Raw genomic sequence first — 27,896 nt, 5'->3', positions numbered from 1 at the left:
TTAGTTTATTTTAGTTAGTAATTTAGTAAATATATAACTTATTTAGTAAATGAATCATGAATCTAAATAAATTAAATTAATTTTCTCATTCCCATTCCCATTAAATTTTGCAGATTCAAGAGCCTACAAATATCAAACATCATGGACCTGGTTATATTTCTTGGCATTTTCTTCTTTTTGGTCCCTTTTCTAGTTATTATGGTGTTGGAGAGTAGGAAACGGAGGGGCCAAAATGAAGAGGGGGATGAAGAAGTTGGAGAAAGTGGATTTGATGAAAACCCCAGTGAGGAGGAGCTGGAGGAGGGTGAACATGACTTTCAAAAAACTAAACAAGACCAAACCCCATTGTGGAAATATGTTAACAGGCCTGAAGCAGGGAAAGGGGGTGGAACCACTAAATTTCATTGCCCCCATTGCAACAATAATTACACAGGTTCATACACCCGTGCCAGAAAACACCTCTGCGGAAAAAGGCCATGGGATGGAGATAAACAAATAGGAATCAAAACTTGTGCAGTTGTGTCAGCAGCAGATAGAGCCAAATACATAAGGGAAGAGGAGGAAGCCCAATACAAATCTAAAAAATCAAGGGGTTTCTTTGAACCAAGCTCACAATCACAAGCACAAAGAACTCCTTCAGCATCCTCCCAAGGCAGTGGATATGGAGGCATAGGGTCACCAGCTTTAAGGTGTAGAACCATATTAGATTTCCTTGATGAGGGGTGTAAGAATGATGTGGATTCAAAAGTTTATAGGTTTCTCTATGCATGTGGGATACCATTCAATGTTCTTCGCTCACCTTATTGGCACGAAATGGTTTCTGCCATAAATGATGCCCCTAAAGGATACAAGAGCCCTGGGTATGACAAGGCAAGAACCGCTGGACTTGATCATGAAAAAGCAAAAATATCACATTCTTTGAATAGAATGACAAGTTCTTGGACTGACCATGGGGTGTCCATTGTATCTGATAGATGGACAAATGTAAAAGGAAAGCCATTGATAAGTGTTCTTGTTGTGTCTGTTAGTTGCGCCATCTTTCTAAATGCATATGATTACTCAGACAAGTTCAAGACCGCCATCAACATTGCAGAAGCATTACTTGAAACAATTGACCGTATTGGGCCATACAATGTCATCCAAGTCATCACTGATAATGCTCCTAATTGTAAGGCAGCGGGAGCAATTATTGAGGATAAATACCCCAACATATTTTGGTCTGGATGTTTGGTTCACACATTGAACCTTTTGATGCATGATGTTGTTAAGAACAAAAATGAACAAACAAGTGGATTGGTGATTTGTACAAGAAAGGCAAACAAATGATAAAATTTATTACAAATCATAGCAATACCCATGGCCTTTTCCGCAGTCACTCAAGATTGGAGTTGTTGAAGATTGTGAAGACTAGATTTGGTAGCTATTACCTGACCTTCAGGCGCCTTTTGAAGGTAAGAGAGTCATTGGCTAGCATGGTATCAAGTCCACACTGGCAGGTATTAAAGGAAAGGGCTACAAATGCAGCTGACAAGCAAGGTTTTGAACTGGTGGAGGAGGCCGCTCTTGATGGTATGCTTTGTTCAAGTGTGAGGCAAGTATTGGATTTCACCAAGCCCATTTATCACATGATTTGGTTTGCAGATACAGATAAACCAGTGATTGGCGAGGTGTATGAGCAAATGGATACCATGTTGGGGCAAATAAAAGATATTGTTCATAACAAAGATACTGACTTGTACAAACTAATTCACGATTGTGTGTGTATGGTGGAATAAACTTAATATTCCACTACATTGCTTCGTGTATATCCTTATGCCAAAATACTACTCTACATCTTGGTTGGGCCAACGTGCACCAGGGGGTGGGATTAGGACCAAACCCCATTTAGATGCAGAGGTAACTAGAGGATATTTGGATGCATTAGAAAAGTTGGTACCTGACAGGGAGGAATGTGCAGCTGTGCGCCTTGAAATAGGCAGATACTTCAATGGCACTGGTTTGTTTGGTACCTTCCATGCAATGGAAGACAGAGACAGATTTGATTCTCTCACATGGTGGGAAACATATGGCGGCCAAGGACTTTTGCCAAAATTGATAAAAAAATTCTATCACAGGTTGTAAATACTTCTTTTGCAGAGAGGTGTTGGAGCACCTATAGCTTCATACATAATGTGAAAAGAAATAGACTCAATGAAAACCGGGCAGAAAGCTTGGTTTATGTGCACTACAACTTGAGGTTGTTGAGTCATTACTGTGATCGGGCTTATGAGGATCCCACATATAAAATTTGGGACAACCACCCAGAGGATGACAATTTGGAGGATGGCACTATACATCTTGAAGAACTGGAAGAGGAACTTATAAGGGATGAAGATGAAGCAGCTGCAACAGCCATGCCACCTCCACCATCCAATAGCTGTGCTCGAGTTCCGAGTCTTGTTCCTTTGTAGTCGCCACATCCATCTACACCCTCACGTGGAGGGCATGTGCCTTCTAGTTCTGGTCATCGGTCTGTGCGGGAGACTCCTAGAAGACCACTACGACCTGCTCATACAGGAGACTCTCGTGGCAAGGGCCACATGTAGATTTACAGTTTACTTGTCTTTTCTAGTTTCTATTAGTTTTCATAACTGTTGAGTCTCGAGTCCTTGACTCTTGACTCTTTCATATCATAATGATATTTTTTGTAAACAATATATGACTGTGACAATGAAAGTCTGAAGTTGGCAATTATAACTCATTGGTAATGATTGTGAATTATGAATATGATGCTTCGTGAAAGACTAAAGTTGTTTCATTTCATTTCATTATTCATAATTCATTTTACAACATTTCATTTCATGTTAACAGTTAGAACTTAGAAATATCTAAGATATTATTTCTTGTAATGTTTAAACTTAGCTTACAAGTACAACTTTGGTGATCAATGATGATAAATGTTATATATTGAATTTTCAATTTTGAAAGCTTGAAGTTGAAACTTTAAGATTGAATTTGATGAATCATGATTCACGAGACTCAATATGTTGCAGTTGTAATATGTATGTTACTAACTTGTGGACATGGTTGATGAAGATTATAACTTCTAGATGATTGATGTGATATGGTTCAATGATCAATCTATGTTTTTTTATTTTTTTCATATCTAATTCATCATTCTACATGTTTTTGTTGACATATATGTATCAAAAATTAAAAAATATAAAATATATATATATTTTTAAAAAATCGCTCCGGGATTCACTCCCAAACTGGGAGCTTCTGAAAATGTCGCTCCCGCTCCCCACTTTCGCTCCCTCTCGCAAGTAACACTGGTACACAATCTCTGATGAAATGACACCAAATATCGATATGCTTCGACCTGTCATGAAACATTGGATTCTCAGAGAGCTTTATGCACTCTGATTATCACAATAGACATTGATCGCCTCCATCCTCTGCCTGAACAAGCTTACTAGCATCTTCCAAAGCCATATAGCTTCGCACGTCTCTGTGTTGGTTGCCATATACTTTGCTTCTGCAAAGCTCAGTGCTATTGACTTTTGCTTCTTGCTACACCAAGAAACCATCGTTGATCCAACATTGAAGCAATACCCGGAGGTACTTTTCCTATCCATTGAATTACCTGCCCAATCTACATTTGTGTACCCACAAAGACTAACGTCATCCCCTCGAGTATATCTCAACCCATACTCGATTGCGTCGCGAACATACCTCAGAATATGCCTCGTTGCTGCTCAATGTGCCCTCTTCAACTCTACCATGAACTGACTTAGGGTATTCATTGCGAAGCAAATATTTGGCCTAGTGTTGATCAAATACATGAGAGACCCAATAAGTTGTCTATACAAGGTGGGGTCGATATCCTTGTCATCTGATGCATCTATCTTCTTGCAATTGGTGTTCATGAGCGTAGACACGGGTCTGCAATCCTGCATTTTGAAACTCTTCGGAATATATGTCGTGTATCTTCCTTGCCCAAGCAAGATCTCCCCATCCTTCTACCACACTTCCAATCCTAGAAAATAGTGCATAAACCCCAAATCCTTCATGTCAAATTTTGTTGCTAGGTTCCTCTTGCGGTCCTCTATGAGCCCTGATGATCCTGTTAAAATGAGATCATCCACATAAAAAACTAGAATGAGTGGCTCACCCTCTACCATCAAATAGTAAAGCTTGGGATCTACGTCACTCTTGACGAATCCCATCTACTCGAAGTAGTTGCCAATCCTACCATACCATGCCCTAGGAGCCTGCTTGAGTCTGTATAGGGCTTTCTTCAATCTGCACATGAGTGTGCCTCTCATGAGTCTCAAAGCCCTCTGGTTGTTCTATGTACACTTCTTCCTCTGTCAGCCCGTTCAAGAAGGTTGTCTTGACGTCCATCTGGTGAATCTGCCATCCCATCTCAGCTGCCAAGGATATAACTGACCGAATAGAAGTGTATATGGCAACTGAGGCGAAGGTTTCCTCATAATCTATCCCCTCTTTTTGTGCATACCCCTTTGCCACGAACCTAGTCTTTTACTTTTCCACATTGTTGTGTGTCGCATATTTGATGTTATAAATCCATCTAGAACCTACAACCGATCTGTCTTTTGCCCTTGGCACTACCTCCCAAACATCATTAGTCATGAGAGAGTTATACTCTTCTACCATGGCATCTACCCACACTTGATGTTGTGTGGCCTTCTGAAAGCTGGAAGGTTTTGCAACCTAAGCCACCAATGCTTGGTACCTATCAGGTTGTGAACGTTGTCTTTCGTTCGTCTTAGGACTTTCAATAAACTCCTCTACATATCTTAATGTCTGACGAACCTCACCGCTTGCTCGAACACTATTCGTGGGAGGTTCAGCCAGCTCCTCCTCATCCTGCCTCTGCAACTCCATCTATTGAGAACTCCCTGGATTTCCTGCACCTGAGGAAATACTGGTACTGGTCACAGCGCTTGATCCTTATGACTATCCTCCTGCCTATCCCACCAGCTGCCCTTGTGGTTTCCTCTACTGTTGGACCAAAGGAGCTTCTGCTAACTGAATTAGATCACCTACAGGCATATCACGAGATCTCCTGAAAGCTCGGTCCTCCATGAACTTCACGTCTTGCCTTACTACAATCTTCCTATTGCTAGGAATGTAGATTTTGTATGCCTTTGAGGTTCCGCTGCACCCAACGAAGAACCCTTTCTCTATAGTTTGATCCAGTTTGGTACATTTATCATCTTGCAAGTGGCAATAAGCAACACTGCCAAAAATTCTAAAGTGCCTAACTTCTAGCTTCTTCCCTGTGAAGACTCCTTCTGGCGTTTTCTTCCCCAAGGATCTATGAGGAGTACCGTTCTGAATATATATTGTTGTGTTATATGCTTCTACCCATAGAAATATGGGTAGATCCTGGTCATATAACACAGCCTTTGCAACTCCAACAATGGTCTTGTTTTTCCGCTCTGCTACACCATTCTGTTGTGAATTCTATGGAGTTTTCCATTCTCTCTTGATGCCTTCCTTCACACAAAAATCTATGAAGTCCTTATCAATATATTCTCCACCATTATCTGAGCGAAGCACCTTGATCTTCTTCCCTGTCGCATTCTCCATTAAAGCTTTAAACTCTCTAAAACAATCGAAGACCTCATCTTTGGTCTTCAAGAAGTAAATTCAGGTGTTCCTAGAATGGTCATCAATAAAGGTGATGAAATATTCGGTGCCGCTGAGAGCTCTAGTGAACATCGAGCCGCAAATATCTGAATCTATGTGTCCTAACATGCCATTAGTTCTGTTGTCACTTCTTGGAAATGATGCCTTACCATACTTCCCAAGTACGCATCCTCTGCACACATCATTGTGTTCCGTGCCAAGTTCTGGAACCCCCATTACCATTTCACACAACATCCTGAGTGCTCCATGGTGTAGATGTCCCATTCTCCTATGCCATAACTCATTCAGCTCCTTCCCACTGCTACTGTCACTGCCTATTACTGCCATTCGAGAATCACTCTATAACCGATATAATCTATTACTTCGAACTCCAATTTGTCTTACCTTTTTCCAGCTTGGGAGTTTGAAATACATTTTCTTCCCTACGAATTAAATATCATACCCCTTATCCTGTAACTGGGATACTAAAATCAGGTTCATACCCAATCCTGGCACATGCAATACATCTGTAGTGTTGGTCCTTGCTCTTGACTCCCTCTGGAAATTTATGGTACCTCTCCCTACTAGAGTACATTTCGTTATGTTTCCCATAGTAATTTGGAACTCCATCTGCTCCTCTTTGTAGCTAGAGAAATATTCTCTAATCCCTGTCATGTGAGCTAATACTCCACTCTCTATATACCAAACTCCTTGTGAAGTTGATCCTGCTAAGCAAGCAAATTCGTCCTCCAATCTAGAAGACAAATCTGAAGTCTCCTTAATGTTACTTTTGTCCATGGTTATGCTGAAAAATTTATAGTGTGATTTTCCTCTTTAACACCTCGACGTTGGCTCTGCTCTAGCAAACTGTTGCAAAACCCTCTGCGTCTAGCTAGAGATCTGCCCAACGAAGGTACTTAACTACTCCCTCTACATCTGGAATCACTCGATTTTTAAGGATCGAATTTTTCTGCCCCTCAGAAAAATCAATTTTTCCTCAAGCAACTCAGCCCCTTGGCAAAATACTGCGCTGCCTTTGGGAATTTCGGTCTGCCACCCTTCCTGAGCAGCGAAATTCCTTTCCTTCGTTTTCCTGATCTCTCTAGCTGATCAACCTCACTCTAATACCATGTAAAATTTTTAGCTATTGCAACAACTGGAAATTATTTTTCTATCTAAAAATTTTAATTATGCATTTTCTTTGCTACTGCAAACAACGAATAAAATCACACCTGCAATTTTCACCATAAAAATACTAGGGAAAATAAAATACTGAAAATTAAGAAATTCTAGCACACACACAAGAATTTTGACACAATTATTTTTGGACAATTGTCCCCGGAAAAACTCAATAAGGGAAAATCGATGCAGCAAATGAGGGTTTTATTATTATTCTTCAGCAGCAATTCTGAATGCAATAATTTAGATACTCAACTAACAATCTAATCTAGGGAAAATACTAGCAAAATTATCGTGAGAATTTTCTCTCACCCCACATCAATTTTTTGCCTCTGAAATTGCCTCCCTAGCCTGCTCCCTGTGTCACCCTCTATGCGGAACTTACACTGGCCCTCTAATCATTTCGATCTTCCCTCCTTTGCCTCTATCGGTGACTAGAAACCTTCCTCTTGAAATGTTGTTGCCCTCCTCTTCCACTTGCTACTCACCCTTTGGCTCTATCTTCTCTATTGAGTTGTTGCTACTAAAAAAATCGAACTGCCTGGGAAACTGAGTATTTGCACTAGTGTATTCTCCATCACCACATCACCCTCCTCTTATAATCTATTGTTGGAGCACCAATAGCCAAGATTAGAAATTAATCAATGGCTAAGATCATCTCTAGCTCAATCTGTGTGAGTTTCTAATGATTCTCACCTTATCTCAAATAATATTGATTAATTAACCATATTCCTTAAGCTTAAATTGAGGAAATATTTAAAAAATGATAAATAATCTGATTGAGACACTTCTAGACAAAATTTCCATTTCCAAAGACGATTTATGGGTTTTGGAGATCTCATGTATTCTAGCCTCTCCACCAAATTTCGTGGCTAGAACACATTCGATGCTACAAAAACTAACAATTATAACATTCATGATTTAACATATCATCAAGTTTCTTTGGTTCTGTTCCAAATTTCAATCAACATGACAACATCATCATGAAATTTAATAATGCACACTACATAGTACAAAGTACAAAATGAACTATGACTGGCAGTCTACTATGATACTATCATATGGCATATTATGGTATTCAATGTTCATTGTTCAAACGTTTAAAACATCATCATAAATGATAAATTATATCATCAAATATGTCTTCATCCATGTCCTCTCCAGGAGTGGGAGCATTGTTGCCATGTCCACTTGAAGATCCAACTATGTGTGCCTCCGCATCAAGCAAAGTCATACAATACATCGCATTCAACGTCATATCCAAGTTAGGCAACTCTGATTCCACAGCCCATAGTTTGGTGGGCCAAATTTGTATTCATTGTAATGACCGACCTATAATTACAAACAGAATGTGAATATTAGCACGCATATGAGGCATCCATACAATAGCTACATATGCATGAACCGCATGTATTGCACTAGTATACATGCTGGCTAATATTAGAAAATGTCTAAGTTTAGGTTAATGAATTGATTATCAAAGTAAAATAATAACCAGAATATAATAAATATATTGAGTGGGGTCCTTGATATGTGCACCAACCTTCTATATATAATCCTTTAATCAAAAACATATATATATGTATAATGAATTATAAATTAAATTTATTTAATTTATAATATAATTAAACTAAAGTAACTAAAATAATTTATTTAAAAGTTAAAATAAAGTAATTTGTTTAAATCTATAAATAAAGCAACTTAATTAATATGAAAAATTAAATAAGACAATATATTATTAACTCCTTAACTAAATAAATAAATTATTTCAACACTTCATTGCAATTATGAATATAACCGCCTCTAACCAAAGGGAAAAGAAGGGTCGAGAAGGTAGGAGAGTAACAACAAAAGTGTTAAAATTGGCAACTAGGGCCAAATTACACCTTAGGACAGCTCATATGATGGAAATGATTATTGCATTGGAATCCTCTTTTCTGTTGATTTTTCTGAATCTAACACATCAGAAATTCCTACTGCATTATCTGATTTATTTCACCTACTTTTTTATCCCTTAACAAGTTATTTAACCATATAAATACTGAAAATAAACACAAATGTGGTCTCAACCATCTACAGATCATCAACTAAAAGAATAGACAAACACACAAGAGATGTCGTTATTTTTGGACAATCATCCCCGAAAAAATCCAACTTGGGAAAACAGGTGTAGCAGTTCTGAGGGTTTTATTATTAAGCAACTTTCTTGAGTACAACTAGGGTGTCAAACTGACTCACCCAATAGAGATATCTATCTGACAGTAATACCTCTCTTCGAAAGCAAATCTTCAACAAGCCTGCTCCACGAAAATTTCTCCAACGCTTCTCTGAGGCTCTTCATCATCCCTCTTGGCCTCCACATCACTCTGAAGCCCTCTACGTCAGCCTTCTGCTGCTCTGTGTCACCCATGCAGGCCCTGTTGGCCTCTGTGCAGTCACTCTGGCCCTCTGCGTGGCTCCTGTTGGCTCTGCGTAACCTCGTCTGACTCTGCGTTGGTCCTTCAGCATTATCTCTACCTCTCCGTTATGCACTCACTACCCCTCGCTGCAACTTAGATCACTTGTTCGAATTTTCTCAGCAAACCCCACTCCAGAAAATCAAACTGATTGATCAATCTTGGTGTGTCTCCAACTGACCCTCAAGCCTCCTCTTATACCTTTTATGTTGAGTCTTCAACGGCCAAGATTAAATCTCTAATCAATGGCTAAGATTATATTTGGATTGATCCATATCTTTTAGAACATTCTCACCCAGTTTATATTAATACCCATTAATATTTTAATTTTCCTAAGTTTAGACTTAGGAACTCCATTAAAAATATTAATTATTTTAATATCTCTCTAACCGGGTGGAATTTCCCCACAGAATTTCTGGGTCTTGGATATCTCATGCGCTTTAGCCTCTCCACCAATTTTCATGGCTAGAGCACATTCGATGCTACCCCAAATCAACATTTTCGAGAGGTCCAATTTTGATACAATGATCATCTCATTTTGACAAGCAGAATTGGAGTTTTGAATTTATTCTTTCTCATGGAGAAATTGTCAATCTCGGCCTCAGTCAAATGTAGGCTCATGAAGCCTAATGGATGTGTCTCCTCACCCTCAACAAAGTGTATAAATAGGAGTGACCTCTCTCTCATTTGGACATCACTCATCTCATCACATATCTCTCTCTCTCTCCTCTCTTGGTTGGTTCATACAGCATGGAGGTACCCTCTTCCGACTTTGCACATGTGAGTGAAGGATGCTTTTCTAGGTTAGTCTATTGATCGAAAATTTCAGGAAACAGGTCAACATTGACTAGGACTATTTGACCAAGCATTGACTTCAATCTTGAGGGCAGAATTCCGATTTTTAAAGGCTGCATTGATTGGCAGAGTTTTCGACGTGATTGGGACAATTTGACTAGTATGACCTCAGCGTTGACTTTAGCCTTTGACTGCAGAAATTATAGCAGAATTTCACTGGGTTGACCAAACTGTTTTTGGGCTGACTTTGACCCTTTTGGAAGGCCGAATTCTTCTATTGTTGACCGAGCTGGTTGAAGGACATTTTGGGGTTTCTTTGACCACTTTTGACTTTCTGGTTAGGGCTACATTGACTGTTGTTGACTGCTGATTTGGTAGGATTGTTTTGGGCATGTAATTCTAATATTTGTACACTCTCTCTCTCTATTGAACTATTGAAGAATAATAAGAAGATTTGATCAAGGGGTTTCCCCACATTGGGTTTTGTCCCTGGCATCTGCCATACCTTGTGTCCTCTTGTCTTGGCTTGTCTTCTAAACATGTTTTTATGTTCTATCTACATTTACTGTCAATGTGTTTAAGCTAATGTGATTGCTACTAGTCATAACTGAAAATTGTCATTGGGCTGCTAAAGGAACATTGAAGTAAATTGTGCTAAAGCATAGAACATACCATTGTTATCTCAAATTAAAACAGTATCAGAGCTCAGGTGGAGACAAAGCCCAAGCAATAGTGAGGAAAAGCAATCAATAAGGGAATTTGTTGGACAGGGACTTGGAACTAGTCCCAATGACGACTACATCTTTCTTCAAATCTGAGGACATGCTTAAGGACAAATCCGACTATCATGCATGGAAGATGACTCTAGATTTGGCATTGGAAGAAAATGATGCTATGGACTATGTCAAAGGAAGAGCAGTGAAGCCTCCTTCAAATGTATCCGCAGTCGCACAAACAAAGTAAAAGAAAGGCGAAGTTAAAGCTAAGAAAATTATTGTTGATTCTATTCACAAGCCATTGGTTGCCTATATTTCTAATTTGAAAACATCTAAGGAGATGTATGACAAGCTGGTTGGGATGTTCAAAGTAAATAATGCAAGTCAAGTTCTCTTTCTCAACAACAAGTTGAAAGACATCAAGATGGATAGAGGAGAATCCATCCAATCCTACTTTATGACGTTTACCGTATTGGAGAAGTCATTGGTGACAGGGAGCTTACTCTTATTGCATTTGGAGGCTTTACAAGAGAATGGGATGTGTTCAACACCACCATCCTCAACAATGACAAGATTCCGATATTTGATGAATTATTGGCTAGATGTACTCAAGAAGAAATAAGGATGATGGAAAGAGACAAGCCCTCAAAAGGAAACAACCCTACCACCTTCTCCGCTCATTCTAAGAGGAAGAACAATGTTGGTCCAAGGAATCAAAGACAAGGGTTCAAACTGGGATTCAAAGAAGGAAGAAAAGTAAGTTGCTTCAATTGTAACAGGTTTGGCCACTTCACTATAGAGTGTCCTCACAAAAAGGATACTCCAAGAGATGATGACAACAATAACAACAACTTCAAGGGCAATCGCAATCAAAGGAACAACAAGTTCAACAACAAAGGAAAGAGGAATGCTCCCGCTGCTTGAAATGGAAATGGTCGTCCTCCCAAGAAGTCGAGAAACTCTAGGAATGAAGAAGTTAATGTTGTAAAGCAAAAAGAATTTTATCTTATTTCTGCCCTCACCACCGCCTCTCCTCCGGATACATTAGTTCATTGGTTGATTGATAGTGGTGCCTCAAGGCACTTCACTAGGTACAAAAAGGCTCTCTCAAACTTGATTGAAAAGAAGACAAATATGGAAATTATACTTGGGGATAATGCCACTTATCCCCTGAAAGGAATTGGGATTGTTACTCTTCACTTAAATCAAGGTCAAACTCTTCATTTACAAGAAGTGCCATATGTAGTTGATCTGAAAAAGAACTTGGTTTCTATTTCTGCAATGGAAGATAAAGGTTTTGAGTTTGCATTTTTTGATGGGAAGGTTTGTGTTTGGCAAAGGAACCCAAGAGATGCATTCACTCTTGGATTCAAGGTTGAAGGTCTCTATCACGTTGGAAGAAGTCTGTTGGGAGCAATGACTTGTGATACTTCTCTTCAATCCGAATTATGGCACTAGAGATTTGCTCATCTTCATTTCAAAGCCTTGCCTGATGTAAGGAAGATGGTCACAGGTATGCCCGAATTCAACTTAAATCATGAAGGTGTTTGTTAGGGATGTGAAGTTGGAAAACATACAAGGGGACCATTCCCCTCAAGTGAAACTCAACCCACCGATATTCTTCAATTGGTCCATTCTGATCTATCAGGTATGTTGCATGTGACATCGTTGGGTGGATATTTGTACTAAATGGAATTTTGAAATTATTCTTTCTCTTCGACAAATTGTCAAGGTCGGCCTTAGTCAAATGTAGGCTCATGAAGCCCAATAGATGTGTCTCCTCACACTCAACGAAGTGTATAAATAGGAGTGACCTCTCTCTCATTTGGACATCACTCATCTCATCACATATCTCTCTCTCCTCTCTTGATTGGTTCGTACAGCTTGGAGGTAGCCTCTTTCTATTTCGCACGTGTGAGAGAAGGATGATTTTTGGGGTTAGTCTGCTAGACGAAAATTTCAGGAAACAAGTCAGTGTTGACCAAGATTGTTTGACCAAGCTTTGACTTCGATCTTGAGGGCAAAATTCTGATTTTTAAAAGCCAAATTGATTGGCACAGTTTTCAAGGTGATTGGGATAGTTTCACTAGTTTGACTTCAGCGTTGACTTCAACTGTTGACCACAGAAATTACAATAGCATTTCACTGGGTTGACCGAACTGTTTTTGCGTTGACTTTGACCCTCTTGGAAGGCTGAATTCTTCTGTTGTTGACCGAGCTACTTGGAGGACATTTTGGGGTTGCTTTGACCACCATTGACTTTCTAGTTAGTGTTGCATTGACTGTCGTTGACTGCTGATTTGGTAGGACTATTTTGGGCATGTAATTCTAATATTTGTACAGTCTCTCTCTCCGTTGAACTATTGAAGAATAATAAGAAGATTTGATCAAAGGGTTTCCCCACATTGGGATTTGTCCCTGGCATCTGCCATATCTTGTGTCCTCCTGTCTTGGCTTGTCTTTTGCACATGTTTTTATGTTCTATCTGCATTTACTGTCAATGTATTTAAGTTAATGTGATTGCTATTGGACATAATTGGAAATTGTCATTGGGTTGCTAAAGGAACATTGAAGTAAATTGTGCTAAAGCATAGAACATACCATTGTTATCTCAAATTAACAAAAAGGAATCGGGAAATGGTGGAAGGAGGAGACTAACATCAAAGAGGTTGGAAGACGGTGTGTTTGGGTATATAAGGGAGTCGAGGAGGCCATAACGAGGGGAAGTTATTTTTGTAGTTTTACAGAGACAGACTAGGAATTTCTAATAGAGTCACAAACAGAGAGGGAAATTGAGCTTGATTGTTCTTGGAGTTTCGTACACGGGGGCCAGAAGATCTCCATTTGAAGTCTTTTAGATCTAGGGACCATATAGGTAGACCCTAGATAAAATGGGAGGAAAAAAGGGTGGTTTGGTAGTGAAATTGGGAGCGACAACAGCGCAGGAAGATCTCCAAACAAAATCCCTGGTAAGTAAGTACTCACCAATGAATTGATAAATTTTTCTTTAAAATTCATTGTAGGGTTACTGAGCATTAAATTTGTTATAATTAGGGCTTCACACACACACTGGTATATTTTGAGCATAAATGTTGTTAATGTATGTTAATTTCTGAAATCTAGGGCTTCACATTCATCACTCTTGTGTGACAGAAAGCGAATGTACGAATGAACATAAACTAGTTCCTCAGCCTTCTTTGAGCCCAATCTATTTTGCTTCACTAAATGGATGAAGCCATATGTATTCCAGATCCTTTCTACTAAAGAGGAACTAGCCACCTGTGACAAGATCCTGATGGCCAATTTTTCGATATGTGGAAGTTCCCCACCATAGTAGTTCCACCAATCAATTGGACTTAATTTGGTCTTGTCCTGCATAGAATCAATATCAACGCCCAAACCCTCTGATCCCACAAAATCAGCAAACTCTAAACGAACGTGAATCCCAGTTTTAAGATCTACAAATAGCTTTCTAAAAGCTTTCTTAAATCCTTATGAGACTTATGGGTCTTTGTTTGGTGTGGTTCTTTCTGAATCACTTAGCAACTCTGCAGAATAATATTTTGGATTCACTGGATAGGCCAAAAGGTGCAATGGGGTAGCCATCTTATTCCATATTTTGGTCAATACATCTTTCACTACTCTGTAAAAGACTTCATCTAAGTCATTATGCTTGGCATTTATAACCACCCTTATCTTCTCTATCACAGACTCAATGCCCTGATACACCTCTCCAAAATTAGGCATGTATGTGCCAAACATGAAGAGAAAATCCATAATTGGCTTAGTAAATGCCAAGAGGTACTCCACCCTATCCAACCATTCATCATCAACAACCAACCTTTTCACTGCTTATGCTCTTTCAAATTGGAATTGTCTCCATTGATTCCAAAGAGGACTACATACCATTGATTGTAATGCTTCTTTCACCTGCATAAGCCTTGTTAAGACTATGATGTGAGATGCAAAACGAGTCTCGGCAACCTGCAAGTGCCAATGTTTCAATATATTAAAAATCATAATTGATTGAACACCTCTTATGATTCATGAATCATGACATTCGAGAATCCAATTTACATATTTTAATTTAGAGCCATAGAAATTAAAATTTATGAAATAAACTTTAAAGTTTAGGTACCTTAAGGAGCTCCAACCCCGCAAATTCCCTGTAAATTCCATGGGACATGTAGTGGTTTGTGATGAAGGCTTTGTGAAAATTCCTAAACCCGGAATTCCTAATACGGCAAACTAATGTTACTTCTCCTACTTCTTAATTCATACAAGTTATTTACTGTGTTCTACAGTAGATATCGAAGTAAATACAACTGCAACATTCACTATCTAAAATAATATGTCGAAACAAGAAACTAAACAATAGAGAAAGATACACACAAATGACACAGTTGGGGACAAAAGTCCCCAGAAAAACCCAATGCGGGAAAACTGGTGCAGCAACTCTGAGGGTTCTATTATTATGTAGTAGTAATTTCTGAATACAACTTTTGGATGCCTTCCCGGCAATCTAGTTACAGAGAATATCACTGATAGAGAGATCTGTGAGATTACCTCAAACTACACTGGAAATCCTGGTTGATCTAGCCCCTAGCTGCCTTTGCATTGCCTCTACACAGTGTTTGCGTCAGCCCAGCGTCAACCTATCTAGGGACTGCGTCACCCCTTCAGTTGATCAATTTGCTACTCAAGAAATTCGATTTTCACCTCCCGGTCTCACACCTTAGCTTCTGGCTTCTACAATCAATTCCTTCAGCTGATTTTCGGATTCCCTCTTGGCTTCTATGTGACCCTGTGTCAACCTCTCTAGCTTTGCGCTGCCACTGCACAATCACTCTCTGCCTTCTCTGTTGAGTATTCTCCAATCGGGAAAGATTTCCCTCCAGATATTATCCCTGCCCCTCACTACAAAAGATCACTATCGAAAATCTCTCCAACGGTTGCTCTGCTTTAGAAAATCGAACTTCTGATCTCCCATTTATGTGTTCTCCAAGTGCCCATCAAGCCTTCTCGTATAATCCTCTCGTTGATCAATCAACGATCTAGATTAGATTCTAATCAATGGCTAGGATCATATTGACTTGATCTCTATCTTCTTCTAGAAGTTTCACCTACAGTTTAGATTAATACCCATCAATTATTTTAATTTCCTAAGTTTAGACTTAGGGACCCATTAAAAACAAATAATTATTTTAATAAAACTCTCTCCTGGTGGAATTTCCCAAAACGATTTCTAGGCATTGGAGAATACATGTGTCTAAGCTTCCCTGCATAATTTGAGACTTAGAGCACATTCGATGCTACCAGAAATCAATAAGCTTGAATTACATTTGCCTCTTCAGAAATAACTCGAATCCACACAAATTGCTTCCCCATCTTGCTCAACATGAGGTTCGATGAATGTACAACACAAGAGGTCCAAAAGATGTGCTGATATTTGCCTTCAAGAATTAAGCCTGCTACTCTACACACCGTTGCATTGTCAGTAACTACCTGGACAACATTTTCTGGCCCCACCAATTCAATTGCTTCAATCAAGATGTCAACAATGAATTGGGAATCTTTCAACTGCCCCTCACAATCCACTGCCTTCAAAAACATTGCCCCCTTGAGGCTCTGAGCAATCACATTGATCAAAGGCCTATTACTTTGATCTTCCCATCCATCAAAAGTGATGGACATCCATGAAATGTGCCATGAATTACGAATGGGGCTTAACTTAGCCTCCAAATCTAACTTCTCAGCGCTCAACAACGTAGTGCGGACCTTCCCATACCCAGGGCTCTTGTATCCTTTTGGGGCTTCATTCACTGCTTTAATGATCATTGCCCAATAAGGAGATCCCACAAGGTTAAAGGGACGCCATTTGCATAAATGCATTGACCTATAGCTACATTTGCCTTCTCCGGAGCATCATTATTAAAACTATTTTCAAGTTGTCCCAAATTAGACCGCTTTGAACCAAGGTTGCGAATTCCATAATAGGAAAGTGGATGCCTTGATGAAGATGTGAAATGTAACGTAACCAAAAGCAAGTTGTGTGGAATTGACCCTATTGATGGAATATACCAAGTGAACATCGTCGAACCCCATAAAACCCCTCAAAACCGCTTTGGCACCTCTAATGACGTAATCTTGCTCCTATGTCCCGACCATTGTTGAAATTTCTAAGTCTAACAGTTAGAAACCCTCCATGCACTTTACTGATTTATTCCTACCTACTTGTTCTGTAAATTAACAAGTTATTTACCATGTAAATACTGAAAATAAATACAAGTGCATGATCAACACATTACAGATCATCAACTGAAGGAAATAGAAACAAGCACACAAATGACACCGTTATTTTTAGACTAATGTCCCCGGAAAAACCTAATGCATGAAAACCGGTGCAACTATCTGAGGGTTTTATTATTAAGCAGCTCTTTTCTGAGTACATTAGGTGCCAAACAGGCTAGCCCGACATACATAAAAAATCTGGCAGCAATACCTCTCTTCGGAAACAGGTATTCGGAAAGCCCGCTCCATGAAATCCCTCTCCAACACAACCTGAAGCTCAGCGTCAACCCTACTAGCCTCTGCATCAACCTGAAACCCTTTGCATCAGCCTACTGAGGCTCTGCGCAACCTCTCTGGCCCTCTGCGTCACTCCTGTAGCATCTGCGTGGCTCCCTCTAGCTTTGCATCTGCCTCTCTCTGCTTCTGCACTGGTCTCTTGACAATGTCCCTGCCTCTCTGCCTCGTACTCACTGCCCCTCACTGCAACTGATCACTAAGTCTATCTCTCTTAGCAAACCCCGCTCTAGAGAATAGAATGACTGATCACTCTGATGTATTCTCCAAGTGACCCTCAAGCCTCCTCTTATACTTTTATCGTTGACATATCAACGGCCGAGATTAAGTCCCTAATCAACGGCTAAGATTAGATCTGGCTTGATCCATGTCTTTTGGACCATTCTAACACAGTTTTACATTAATTCACATTAATATTTTAATTTCCCTAAGTTTAGACTTAGGGACTCTATTAAAAATATTAATTATTTTAATATCTCCCAAATTGTTTAGAATCTGCCCAAACCCTTTCTGGGTATTGGACATCTCATGTGCCCTAACCTCTCCACCAAATTTCATGGCTAGAGCACATCCAATGCTACCCCAAATCAACACTCCCTCTTAGCGAGGAGTGTGCTCTAGCAATACTCCTTACTGAGTATTACCCTAATCATCTGGCATCGGTCCCTGTGCTGATCCCAGGCTTGTTTCCCATCATCTTCTGCATTGTTGCATCCTGTATTATTGCCCATAGCTCTGCCACTACTATTGTTGCATCTGTACAGCAGCTCCCTCTGCATCTGTGATGTTGCCCATGGCCCTGCCACCGCCACTGCTGCGTCTGCACTGCATCTCCTCTCATCATGCTGCATCGTGTTGCCCATAGCACTACCACTGCTAACTGCTGCACCGCAACTCAGTTACTGAGAAGTAAGTAACTGATCTCCCAACTCTAACCTCTCTATCAAGCTAGATTACACCTGATGTTGAAGCTCCCTCTGTCGCTGACAAGTGCTCCGTCTTTGACCTCTGCGCTGCTGCAACAACTCCCTGCATCTCGCACCGTTGCACACCTCTTTGTGCCATCCTACACTGGTGCAACACTCTTGTGCCTCTCTCACTATTGCGGCCAACTAGCCTCTCGTTGTTCTGGGAATTCTACACTGTAGCTCTCTCTACCGCTTCATACAAATCCGTCTCTACCCACATCCGCCAGTCCTGCTACTCCTCTTCAAGGCTCTCATAGCATGGTCTAACCCAAGAGGCTAGGTACCTCGAGGATCCTGCCCCTCATCGCTTGTAGTCCGTCTGACTACATCTCGATGTCTTCCCACTTTCGCTCAAGTGGCGTGAGTGCACTCATGGCACAGTCATCGTTTGTCTCCACTTCCTTCTCTGCCCTTGTTGGCGCTGCCTTGGTCTCGGAGGCCTCTCCCTTACTCTTCTTCCTTGGACACTGGGTCGCATAATGACCCAGCTCCCCACAGTGGAAGCATTTGACCTTGGAGAGGTCCTTCTTCTTTCGTTTCTCTTGCTTTCCCTTAGATGCTAGGGCAACATCCTCCTCCTCCTTGACTTTGATCCCCTTTCCGCTGCTTCCTGCCTTGCTTAGCCTTTTGATCTCTTCTTGGCAAAGAGTCGCCCACATTTCCTCCCAATGTGGAAGGGTCGCTCTGCCCAGTATACTCTGGACAAATACCTCCTAGTCTTCTGAGACTACGTTCAGGGCTGTTCTCACCATCAATTGTTGATCCAGCGTGGCCCCTATGGAAATCAGTTGATCCCGGATCTCATTCAGTCGACCAAGGAAGGTGTCGATCGGTTCTCCCTTCTTCATCTGGTATGACCACAACTGATTTTCTAGTAACATCCTTCTCTACGCAAAAGTATGTTGGTATAATTTCTTTAGGGCCTCCCACATCTCATTTGCCGTTTCCTTCTTAGAAAAGTGTGGTACTACATGGTCCTTGACCCCGTCAAGGATGATGCTCTTGGCCCTCGCCATTACCTCCTTGTACTTGTCGTTATCAGCAGGGTCAACTGGGATTGCTATCGTCCTCAAGGCGAAGTGCTTGACATGATTTCTATCAAGTACAGATAATATATTAGCCTTCCAGACTGCAAAGTTTGAGGCTCCATCCAGTCTATCCTGGTCTCTTACTCCATGTAGTGCCATGTTGCTCTTCTACTTCCCTCCTGGAAGTTCTCAATGTGACTCCCTCTAAGACTTGATTTCCCTCCTGGAAACCCTTATGTCAATGTCGAGATGCCCCCTACTCTGATCGTCTATGCAACTACACCACTTATCCAGATTTCTCGGCTAGAAACCCTTGGTAGCAACTCCCTCCTTGGCCTTGCCCTGTTAGGTATTGTTCTAACTACAGTACCCCACTAGCTCCACTCTGCAACTTACCCACAGCCTCCTAAACCCCAACAACGTGAAGGTGATAGCTCCTAGGCTCTACACAGTCCCGGCACCGGCAAACAGCCAACTGCGTCAGCCCTCCAAGCCTCTGCGTGGCTCTACATGAGCCTGTCTTTGCCTCCTTCAGCCTCTGCGCAACCTCTTCTAGGCTCGAAGTTGATGATGCAGTCACTACGTCACCCCTTCTTCGCTGCTTTGCTGCTAGGAATAGCTTTTGTCACCCGGGACAGTTGTTTTCTATTGTTGCTACTCTACTCTGTTGATGTCCTTAGTTCTCCTGTGATCTGCAAACACGCTCCGATACCATGTTGAAGTTTCTAAGTCTAACAGTTAAAACCCTCCATGCACTTTACTAATTTATTACTACCTACTTGTTCTGTTAATTAACAAGTTATTTACCATGCAAATACTAAAAATAAATAAAAGTGCATGATCAACACATTACAAATCATCAACTGAAGGAAACAGAAAGAAGCACACAAATGACACCATTATTTTTGGACTAATGTCCCAGGAAAAACCCAATGTGGGAAAATCGGTGCGGCTATTTGAGGGTTTTATTATTAAGCAGCTCTTTTCTGAGTACACTAGGTGCCAAACTGGCTAACCCGACAAAGATAAAAAAATATGGCAGCGATACCTCTCTTTGGAAACAAGTATTTGAAAATCCCGCTCCACGAAATCCCTCTCCAGCACAATCTGAAGCTCAGCGTAAGCCATGCTGGCCTCTCCACCAGCCTGAAACCCTCTGTGTCAATATACTAAGGCTCTGCACAGCCTCTTTAGCCCTCTGCGTCAATCCTGTAGCCCTTGCATGGATGACGCAGGCCCTTCTGACTCTGCGCAGTCTCTGCTGCCTTTGCGTGGCTCCTTCTGGCTTTGCATCTGCCTCTCTCTGCTTCTGCACTGGTCTCTCGGCCCTGTCCCTACCTCTCTGCCTCGTACTCACTACCCCTCGCTGCAACTGATCACTGAGTCTATCTCTCTTAGCAAACCCCGCTCTAGAGAATAGAATCACTGATCACTCTAGTGTATTCTCCAAGCAACCCTCAATCCTCCTCTTATACTTTTCTCGTTGACATATCAACGGTCGAGATTAAGTCCCTAATCAAAGGCTAAGATTAGAGTTGGCTTCATCCATACCTTTTGGAATATTCTAACACAGTTTTATTTTAATTCACATTAATATTTTAATTTCCCTAAGTTTAGACTTAGGGACTCTATTAAAAATATTAATTATTTTAATATCTCCCAAACTGTTTAAATCTGCGCAAACCCTTTCTGGGTATTGGAGATCTCATGGGCCCTAACCTCTCTACCAAATTTCGTGGCTAGAGCACATCCGATGCTACCGCAAATCAACAACCACCATGTACCTTGGAAATCCGTCATGGGTGTACTGTAGAGAAAACTGACAATGGGGACATTACATCCTCAAAGCATTGAAGGGATCGACTCCAAATAAATCTAGAGTAGAATACACCCTGCTCATCAAACTATATCCCAGATCTAGAGGAGCAATGAGAGATCCATTTGACATTTTTTGCGTCCAACCTACGATGTTAGGAGAATACCTCACCCGTACACTCACCTAGATTTTGCAGCTAGGCTTCACAATCGTTCCAGAAGACTTCAACAAGGAGCCAATGTCCCCTTGCCTATTTCACCCCATCCATCAAACTTGGGAGACATTGACATAATTGGCCCCATTGTCTCATCTCCCTCTATCTCTCTCTCTCTCTCTCTCTTGACAAGTTCTTTGCTTGGGTTTTCCACCTTTCTAGTCATTGGCAAACTCACTTAGTGTTTTGCAATATTGTGTATTCATCACAATTGTATACATATGTTTTGATACTACACATGCAAGTTTCTTTCTTTGTATTATTTTCAGCATTTTCTACGAATTATGTTGGCACTTCCACATTGTATTCATACTAGTTGTACTCTTTAGTCCCATTGGCCTACTTTTGTGGTCATTTGTCGGACATTCATATCTCATCTTATCTTATCTCAAAGGAATTTACTTTGTCGTAACAAGCCTCTCAACTATTTGTTTCTAGTCCTTCACACCAAACTCTGAAGCCATAAATAAATAGATGGCAACAAAACACAAATCAGCATAAGAACACCATAGATATGTATACGCTATTAAAAAGACCGAACATTGTGATTCAACATGTACCATTCTAGCATAAACTTTTTTCACTTGAGTTGTTTCCAATAACATGAACAATGAAATAATGTAAAAACATAAATGCAGAAATAATGTGAAAACATAATATGCAGAAACAAGAAATCAAACCATTTCTTCTTGCATATATCCTTCCTTAGTTTCATACCTCCTTATGAGACAGAAAAGCAGCAGATGTTCTTCCTCCACGAAGATCCCAAGCATAAACATTACCATATTTACTTCCAACAATTGCAACCTACATAATAAAGAAACGAATTGATAATCTCATTCATATATATGATAGAAACATGCATTTTGTAACACCTTATGATCCAAATATATATGTGCGCGTGTGTGTGTATGTTAAGTGTTCTTGCATAATTGTATTTAACATGAAGTATTCGAATGTTAAGTTATATTAAGTGCTCCTCATGTCAGAAAAATTATTGAAGTAAGATGTTCTACGCTAATTTTCCAAAAAAAATCAAGATCTGAGGCCTATTTATTATTAGAGCCATTGCAACTTCATCAAGCAGAAAATCCAAATGGTTAATGCCATGAGATTAATACTTTATCCTGCCCTTTTATTAAGGTTTGCATTGAATGGAATCCTGAGCACTCTAGTATCATAATTAAAATTGTATGGGATGGAAAAGATGCTACATAATTCAATTATATTATTTTCTTGAAGTAATTTCTCTTATTCAATTTGTATTTAGTGCATCTGTAAAAAGAAATTTCATGCCTTTGGCAATTTTGGAAGAGATTTCATGCATCTCATGAAGTCCATCATGTATGTACTGAAATTACATCGATATATAGTGTTGAGAAGTTTTGAAACATATATTTCCCTCCCCATGTGCAAATCACTAAATTAGTCCATAATACTTGATATGCACATAATGGCTATATCATAGACTTTATTCTTACTATATGTGTTTGGTGAAAAGGTTAAACTATCCAGAACTTCATAATATTCTGCTACTCATGAGAATGGTGTGCCCGTGATAAGGAAATGGATATTCATTCCCATTAATAGTGGATCAGCCACATATAACTTGGAACATTTTTTTCTTTAGTTTGATGCACTTTAACAACACCTACAAGTATTCTGTTTTAATTTTCTATTTTAAAGTATGGTTGTGCTGTATGAGAAACTGAGAAGTTGTACACGTTAACTTTTGCAGTTACTCCAAAAGTGTTTGCACCATCCTTTGGGTGCTCAATCAGAATTGCGATACATGGTGTGCACTCAGCCCCTTGATTGCCTAAGATGTATTGGTACATGAGACATAGAACTTAATGGATTTTCACAATTCAGATAGCTTGCTAAGTGGATGCTTGTGTCATGTCCCTTTTTGAGTAATGACTACAGGAGTTGACTTAGTAGCCTATTTGATTCCCGTAGGCTATAGTCGAAAGAAGGAGATCAATTAATTTAATTAATTAATGTCATTTGGGTGAAAAAAAACAACATTTCTATTCTGATGTTGAGTAATTAAATTAAAATGGGGTGTTATTTTATTGAGCAAATGACCCATGGTATTCTAATGATAAAGTTATAAAAAGAGGAATTGGAGTTCACTTTTGATGATGTAATGATTATTTTTATAAATGATTTTGGTGAGTTCTTGGTGCTTTTGAGTAAAGGGCAAAAGCCCTAGTGAGGATTAGTTTTTGTGGTGAGACACATCCATTGTAGCTAGTCAAGGAGGAGCAATCATTCAGATTCTTCACATGTACTCAACGTCTAAAGGAAAGATAAATTTTGCCAAAGGAGATGAAATCTAGTAGAAGCTCAATTAGGTCTTTGGGAAGGACGAATTTCCTTAAGGAGGCCGAATTTATCTTGGGGAAATCCAAATTAAATTGTGGAGGCCAAATACATTTGTAAAAGCTGAATTTTAAAGGGAGGCCAAATTTATTGTGTCGAGGCCAATGTTTTAAAACTCCAACTCCGACTCCGACACGGCCGAGGGTCGACTCCGACTCTGACTCCAACTCGGTATTGACTCGGCCAGCTCGATTCCAATGACTCGGTCGTTGTAAAAAATACATTAAATATTTATTTTTTATAAAAACACATCATTTTAAAGATGTTCATTCATGTTTCCAAACACACAGCATTAGAATATAAATAGAAGACAACACATGAAAATATCCATTATATCAAAATGGCACCCAGTGCACTGTCCAATACATACACGATGATGATATAGAGATCAAAACAAAAACACATAACCAAGGAGGCTAGAAATGGCCTCTACAACAAAAGTCTGTGACCGGTACTACTGGCTACTGCTAGAGTTGCCAACATCATCTAGCTCAGTGTTACTTGGGAGCAGGAGCGAAAACGGGAGCGGGAGCAACATTTTCAGAAGCTCCTGGTTTGGGAGCGAATCCCGGAGGAGTTCAACAACCAATGTCACTAACATCAAGGTACATAGAGGGATTGGTGCTCTTCATTAAATACGAGTTCCATACCCTAATACGTGACAAAATTCAATGGAAACATTGCAATCCCCCAATTCTAAAATCCTCAAAAACTGATAAGTCTGTTGGATTTTGAATGAAATCTAAAATTCTACTTTCTCCATATGAAATCCAATGAGGCCGGAACCACTCTTCTTCATTTTCATCCTTTTACTTTAAGAACTTAACATTACCATGAATAGCATATCAATACTAGGGATCAAAGTCAGACAGGGAAACCCATGAGTCAGAGAGGGAAGCCCAGGGAGTCCCCAAAAATGAAATTTCAAAGACAAATGTTGCTGAAGTGACTTGACTGGCCGCTGTTACCGAGCTGGCTGAGTCGGCTCGGACTCGGCCGAGCCGGCCAAGTTGTTACCGAGCCAGCCGAGTCGTTAGCCAACTCGGCCGGCTCGGTAACAACCGGGCCGACCGGTCTGGTTCAAAACCCGAGTCAACCCGGTTGGGCTATAACTCGGACCAACTCGGCCAAATCCGAGTCGAAACGGCCGGTTTTTAAAATAGTGCTCGAGGCCAATCGATTTCTAGAAGCAATATTTTATTGAAGGAGCAGAGTTTAATTTGTGGAGGTTCAGTTCAGTCGGGAAGGCTAGTTTGATTTCTAGAGGCCGAGTTCAATGGGGAACCCAAGTTTTATTGGGAGGCCAAATTAATTCTGTGAGGGCCAATTTCATTAAGGAAGTTAAATTTTATTGTGGATGTCCAGTTCCTTAAGGAGCTTGTGATCTTCTTCTTGTGGGGACACATTTCTCTGGAGGGGCCATATTTCTTCAGCCAATACTTGTCATTTTCCGAAGGTATCCACAGGTTTTAATAATTAAATTTATACATCTTTAAGGAGTTGTCTTGCATGTAATTTCATGAACAAGGGTAATAAAATTTGATTGAATTACTTTTGTTATTTGCGTTCAATTATTGAACAAGGGTTTCAATTCAATTGCATGCAAAATGTTTGAAGAAATGTCTCTACAATAAAAGCCTCTTCTTGTTTGCATACAAGTGTTTGAAGAAATGTTTAAATTCTAAAGTGTTTCACAAAATACATGAAAGAAAAATTTAAAAAAAAATAATAATTGCAACTTGAGTAAGCCTATGTTAGCAAGGGATATTACAATGGTATTAAAGTTGGTTTTCCTACAAGCCTGTGAGCACATGTTACTTTGATGAAAGGGTAAAGACCTCCCCCATTCTGAATCAGAAGGAGAAGAAAAAATGGGTGACAAAAAATAACAACCTGGAAGTGTTATGAATGCCCTAAATGGGTTGGCAAGAGGGCAGCAAGAGTTGGTGTTGGTTATCACTCAGTTTATGGAAAGCATTCAAGGGAACCAACATAATTCCAACCAAAATGGTGCAAGAATGTCGAATGATCACAATGGGGATCATGTTGAGGGAAGCAACACCCATATTATAGCTCAAAATAATCCTCAGACATCTAACATAGCATGATGTTACCAAAACCAAACCAATGATCAAACCGAAAAACTTTGTGGACTGCAAACCAGTCAAAACTAGACCAGAACCGGCAAAAATACTGGACCAAAAACACGGTTGACCAAAAACACATAAAATATTCAAATTCTAAAGAAAAACATATACATAGATGTGCATCCATATGAATCCAAACCATTTATACACAAATAAGCAATAGTTATCATTTATATAACACGTAAGGGTGCACATAACCAAAATAGCATCGAGTGCAATCTATCTCTGAACCAAAAATACATCAACGAATAAGCTATAGATGGCTTCTAGCATCCAAAAGAAATCATGCTATAACAAATGCCTATATATCATCAAAATCATTGCCTATATTGGGATCTTCGTCATCAATATAACCTTCTAAGCATTAAAATAAGAGAGAAAAAGCATAGCATGTCATGTCAAGATTTTGTTTGAGTGATGGATACATTTTTAGTAGAGTCGTGACAGAGGAGTTCGACAACAAATGCCACTAACATCAAAGTACATAGAGGGTTTGGTGCTCTTTATTAAATACTAGTTCGATACCCTCGACAAGCGCTTGGTGGCCTATGTTTCCGAGCTGAACACCTGCAAGGAAATCTATGATACACTGGTAAGTTTATTTAAAGTTAATGATGCAAATCAAGTCTTGTTTCTTAGAAATAAGCTGAAGGAGATTAAGAAGGGCAAAGATGAGAGTATGCAAGCATATTTCTTAAGGATCACCGAGATCAAGAACAATCTCCTATCTATTGGGGAAGTAATTCCTGACAAGGAAATGACACTCACAACTCTTGGAGGACTGCCATCTGAATTGTATATATTCAGGACTACTCTTCTCAACAATAACGTAATTCCTGGATTTGAGGAATTAATGGTCAGATGCATTCAAGAAGAAACAAGGATGGAAGAGCAAGAAATGCCCATACTTAAAGGTCATCCCTCTGCCTTTTCTTCTCATACTAAAAGAAGACACAATTACGGGGCTAAATTCAAAAGAAAGGCTGGACCAAAGGGTGGAAAAAAAGGACGATGTTAAAATTGCAATAAAATGGGTCACTATGCAAGGGAGTGCCCTGATAAAAGGGACTCACACCAGGACAATAATCAAAATCCCTCTCAAGGCAATCAAAGGAATGGCAGGTCAAATGGCAGAGGTAAAAAAAGCGCCAGAAATCAAGGAAGAGGACTACCATTCAAGAAGACAAGAAATTCCAGGTATGAATCTAACACTGTTAACAATAAGCAAGATGAATATTATCTACCAACAGTTTTATCTACTACTGCTCCCCCAATTCTCTGGGAAATTGGCTTATTGATAGTGGTGCCTCAAGGCACTTCACTGGTTACAAAAAAGCTCTCTATAATCTGATAGAGAAGGAAACCAACCTGGAAATTGTTCTTGGAGATAATTCAAAATATCCTGTGAAAGGCATACGAAATGTCACTCTTAAATTGAATCAGGGTAATACCATCCACTTACAAGATGTATTATATGTACCTGATCTCAAAAAGAACCTAGTGTCCATTTCGGCAATGGAAAACAAAGGCTACAAGGTGGCCTTCAACGATGGCAAGGTACATGTATGGAAAAAGAACTTTAAAGATGCTTTTACTCTAGGATTTTGAGTTGATTCATTATATCAGGTCAGAGGAAATCCGCTGGGCGTCATGTCTTGTGACACATCTCTTCAATCCGAACTATGGCATCGGCGGTTTGCTCACCTTCATTATAAAGCTCTACCCGATGTAAGAAAAATGGTGATCGGGATGCCTGAGTTCAGATTAGAGCTATGTTGCGGGGGAGCGCTCCCCCCTTCCTCGCTCCCGCTCCCAATCTGCGCTCCGGGCGAGAGCGACTCAGGAGCGGGTCGGGAGCGTGCTCCCGAAATCGCTCTCGAAATGGGAGCGATTTCGGGAGCGTGCTCCCTAAAAAAAATTTCGCTCCCTGCGTTTTCGGGAGTGTTTTGCCTTTTTTGCAATTTCTTTTT

The 27,896-nt window shown here is 40.0% G+C and overlaps 1 protein-coding gene across 2 annotated transcripts in view; it reads right to left on the bottom strand.

Moving 5' to 3' along the window:
- Nucleotides 1-27,896, bottom strand: part of LOC149153498 (uncharacterized) — a 425,412-nt gene that overhangs the window by 173,544 nt on the left and 223,972 nt on the right. For both annotated transcript variants that reach the window (XM_089441366.1, XM_089441367.1), the window contains one exon: nt 22,112-22,201. In XM_089441366.1, the coding sequence (XP_089297492.1) occupies nt 22,112-22,201 (90 nt within the window). The remainder of the gene's footprint in view (nt 1-22,111; nt 22,202-27,896) is intronic.

This window comes from Pinus tabuliformis, chromosome 9 (genome assembly GCF_031772625.1).
Source record: "Pinus tabuliformis cultivar Carrire ecotype Pingquan chromosome 9, CPIR1, whole genome shotgun sequence".
NCBI classification, from domain to species: Eukaryota; Viridiplantae; Streptophyta; class Pinopsida; order Pinales; family Pinaceae; genus Pinus; species Pinus tabuliformis.
The sequence above is the reverse complement of the archived record's forward strand: the minus strand, read 5'-3'. Positions and strand labels throughout refer to the sequence as shown.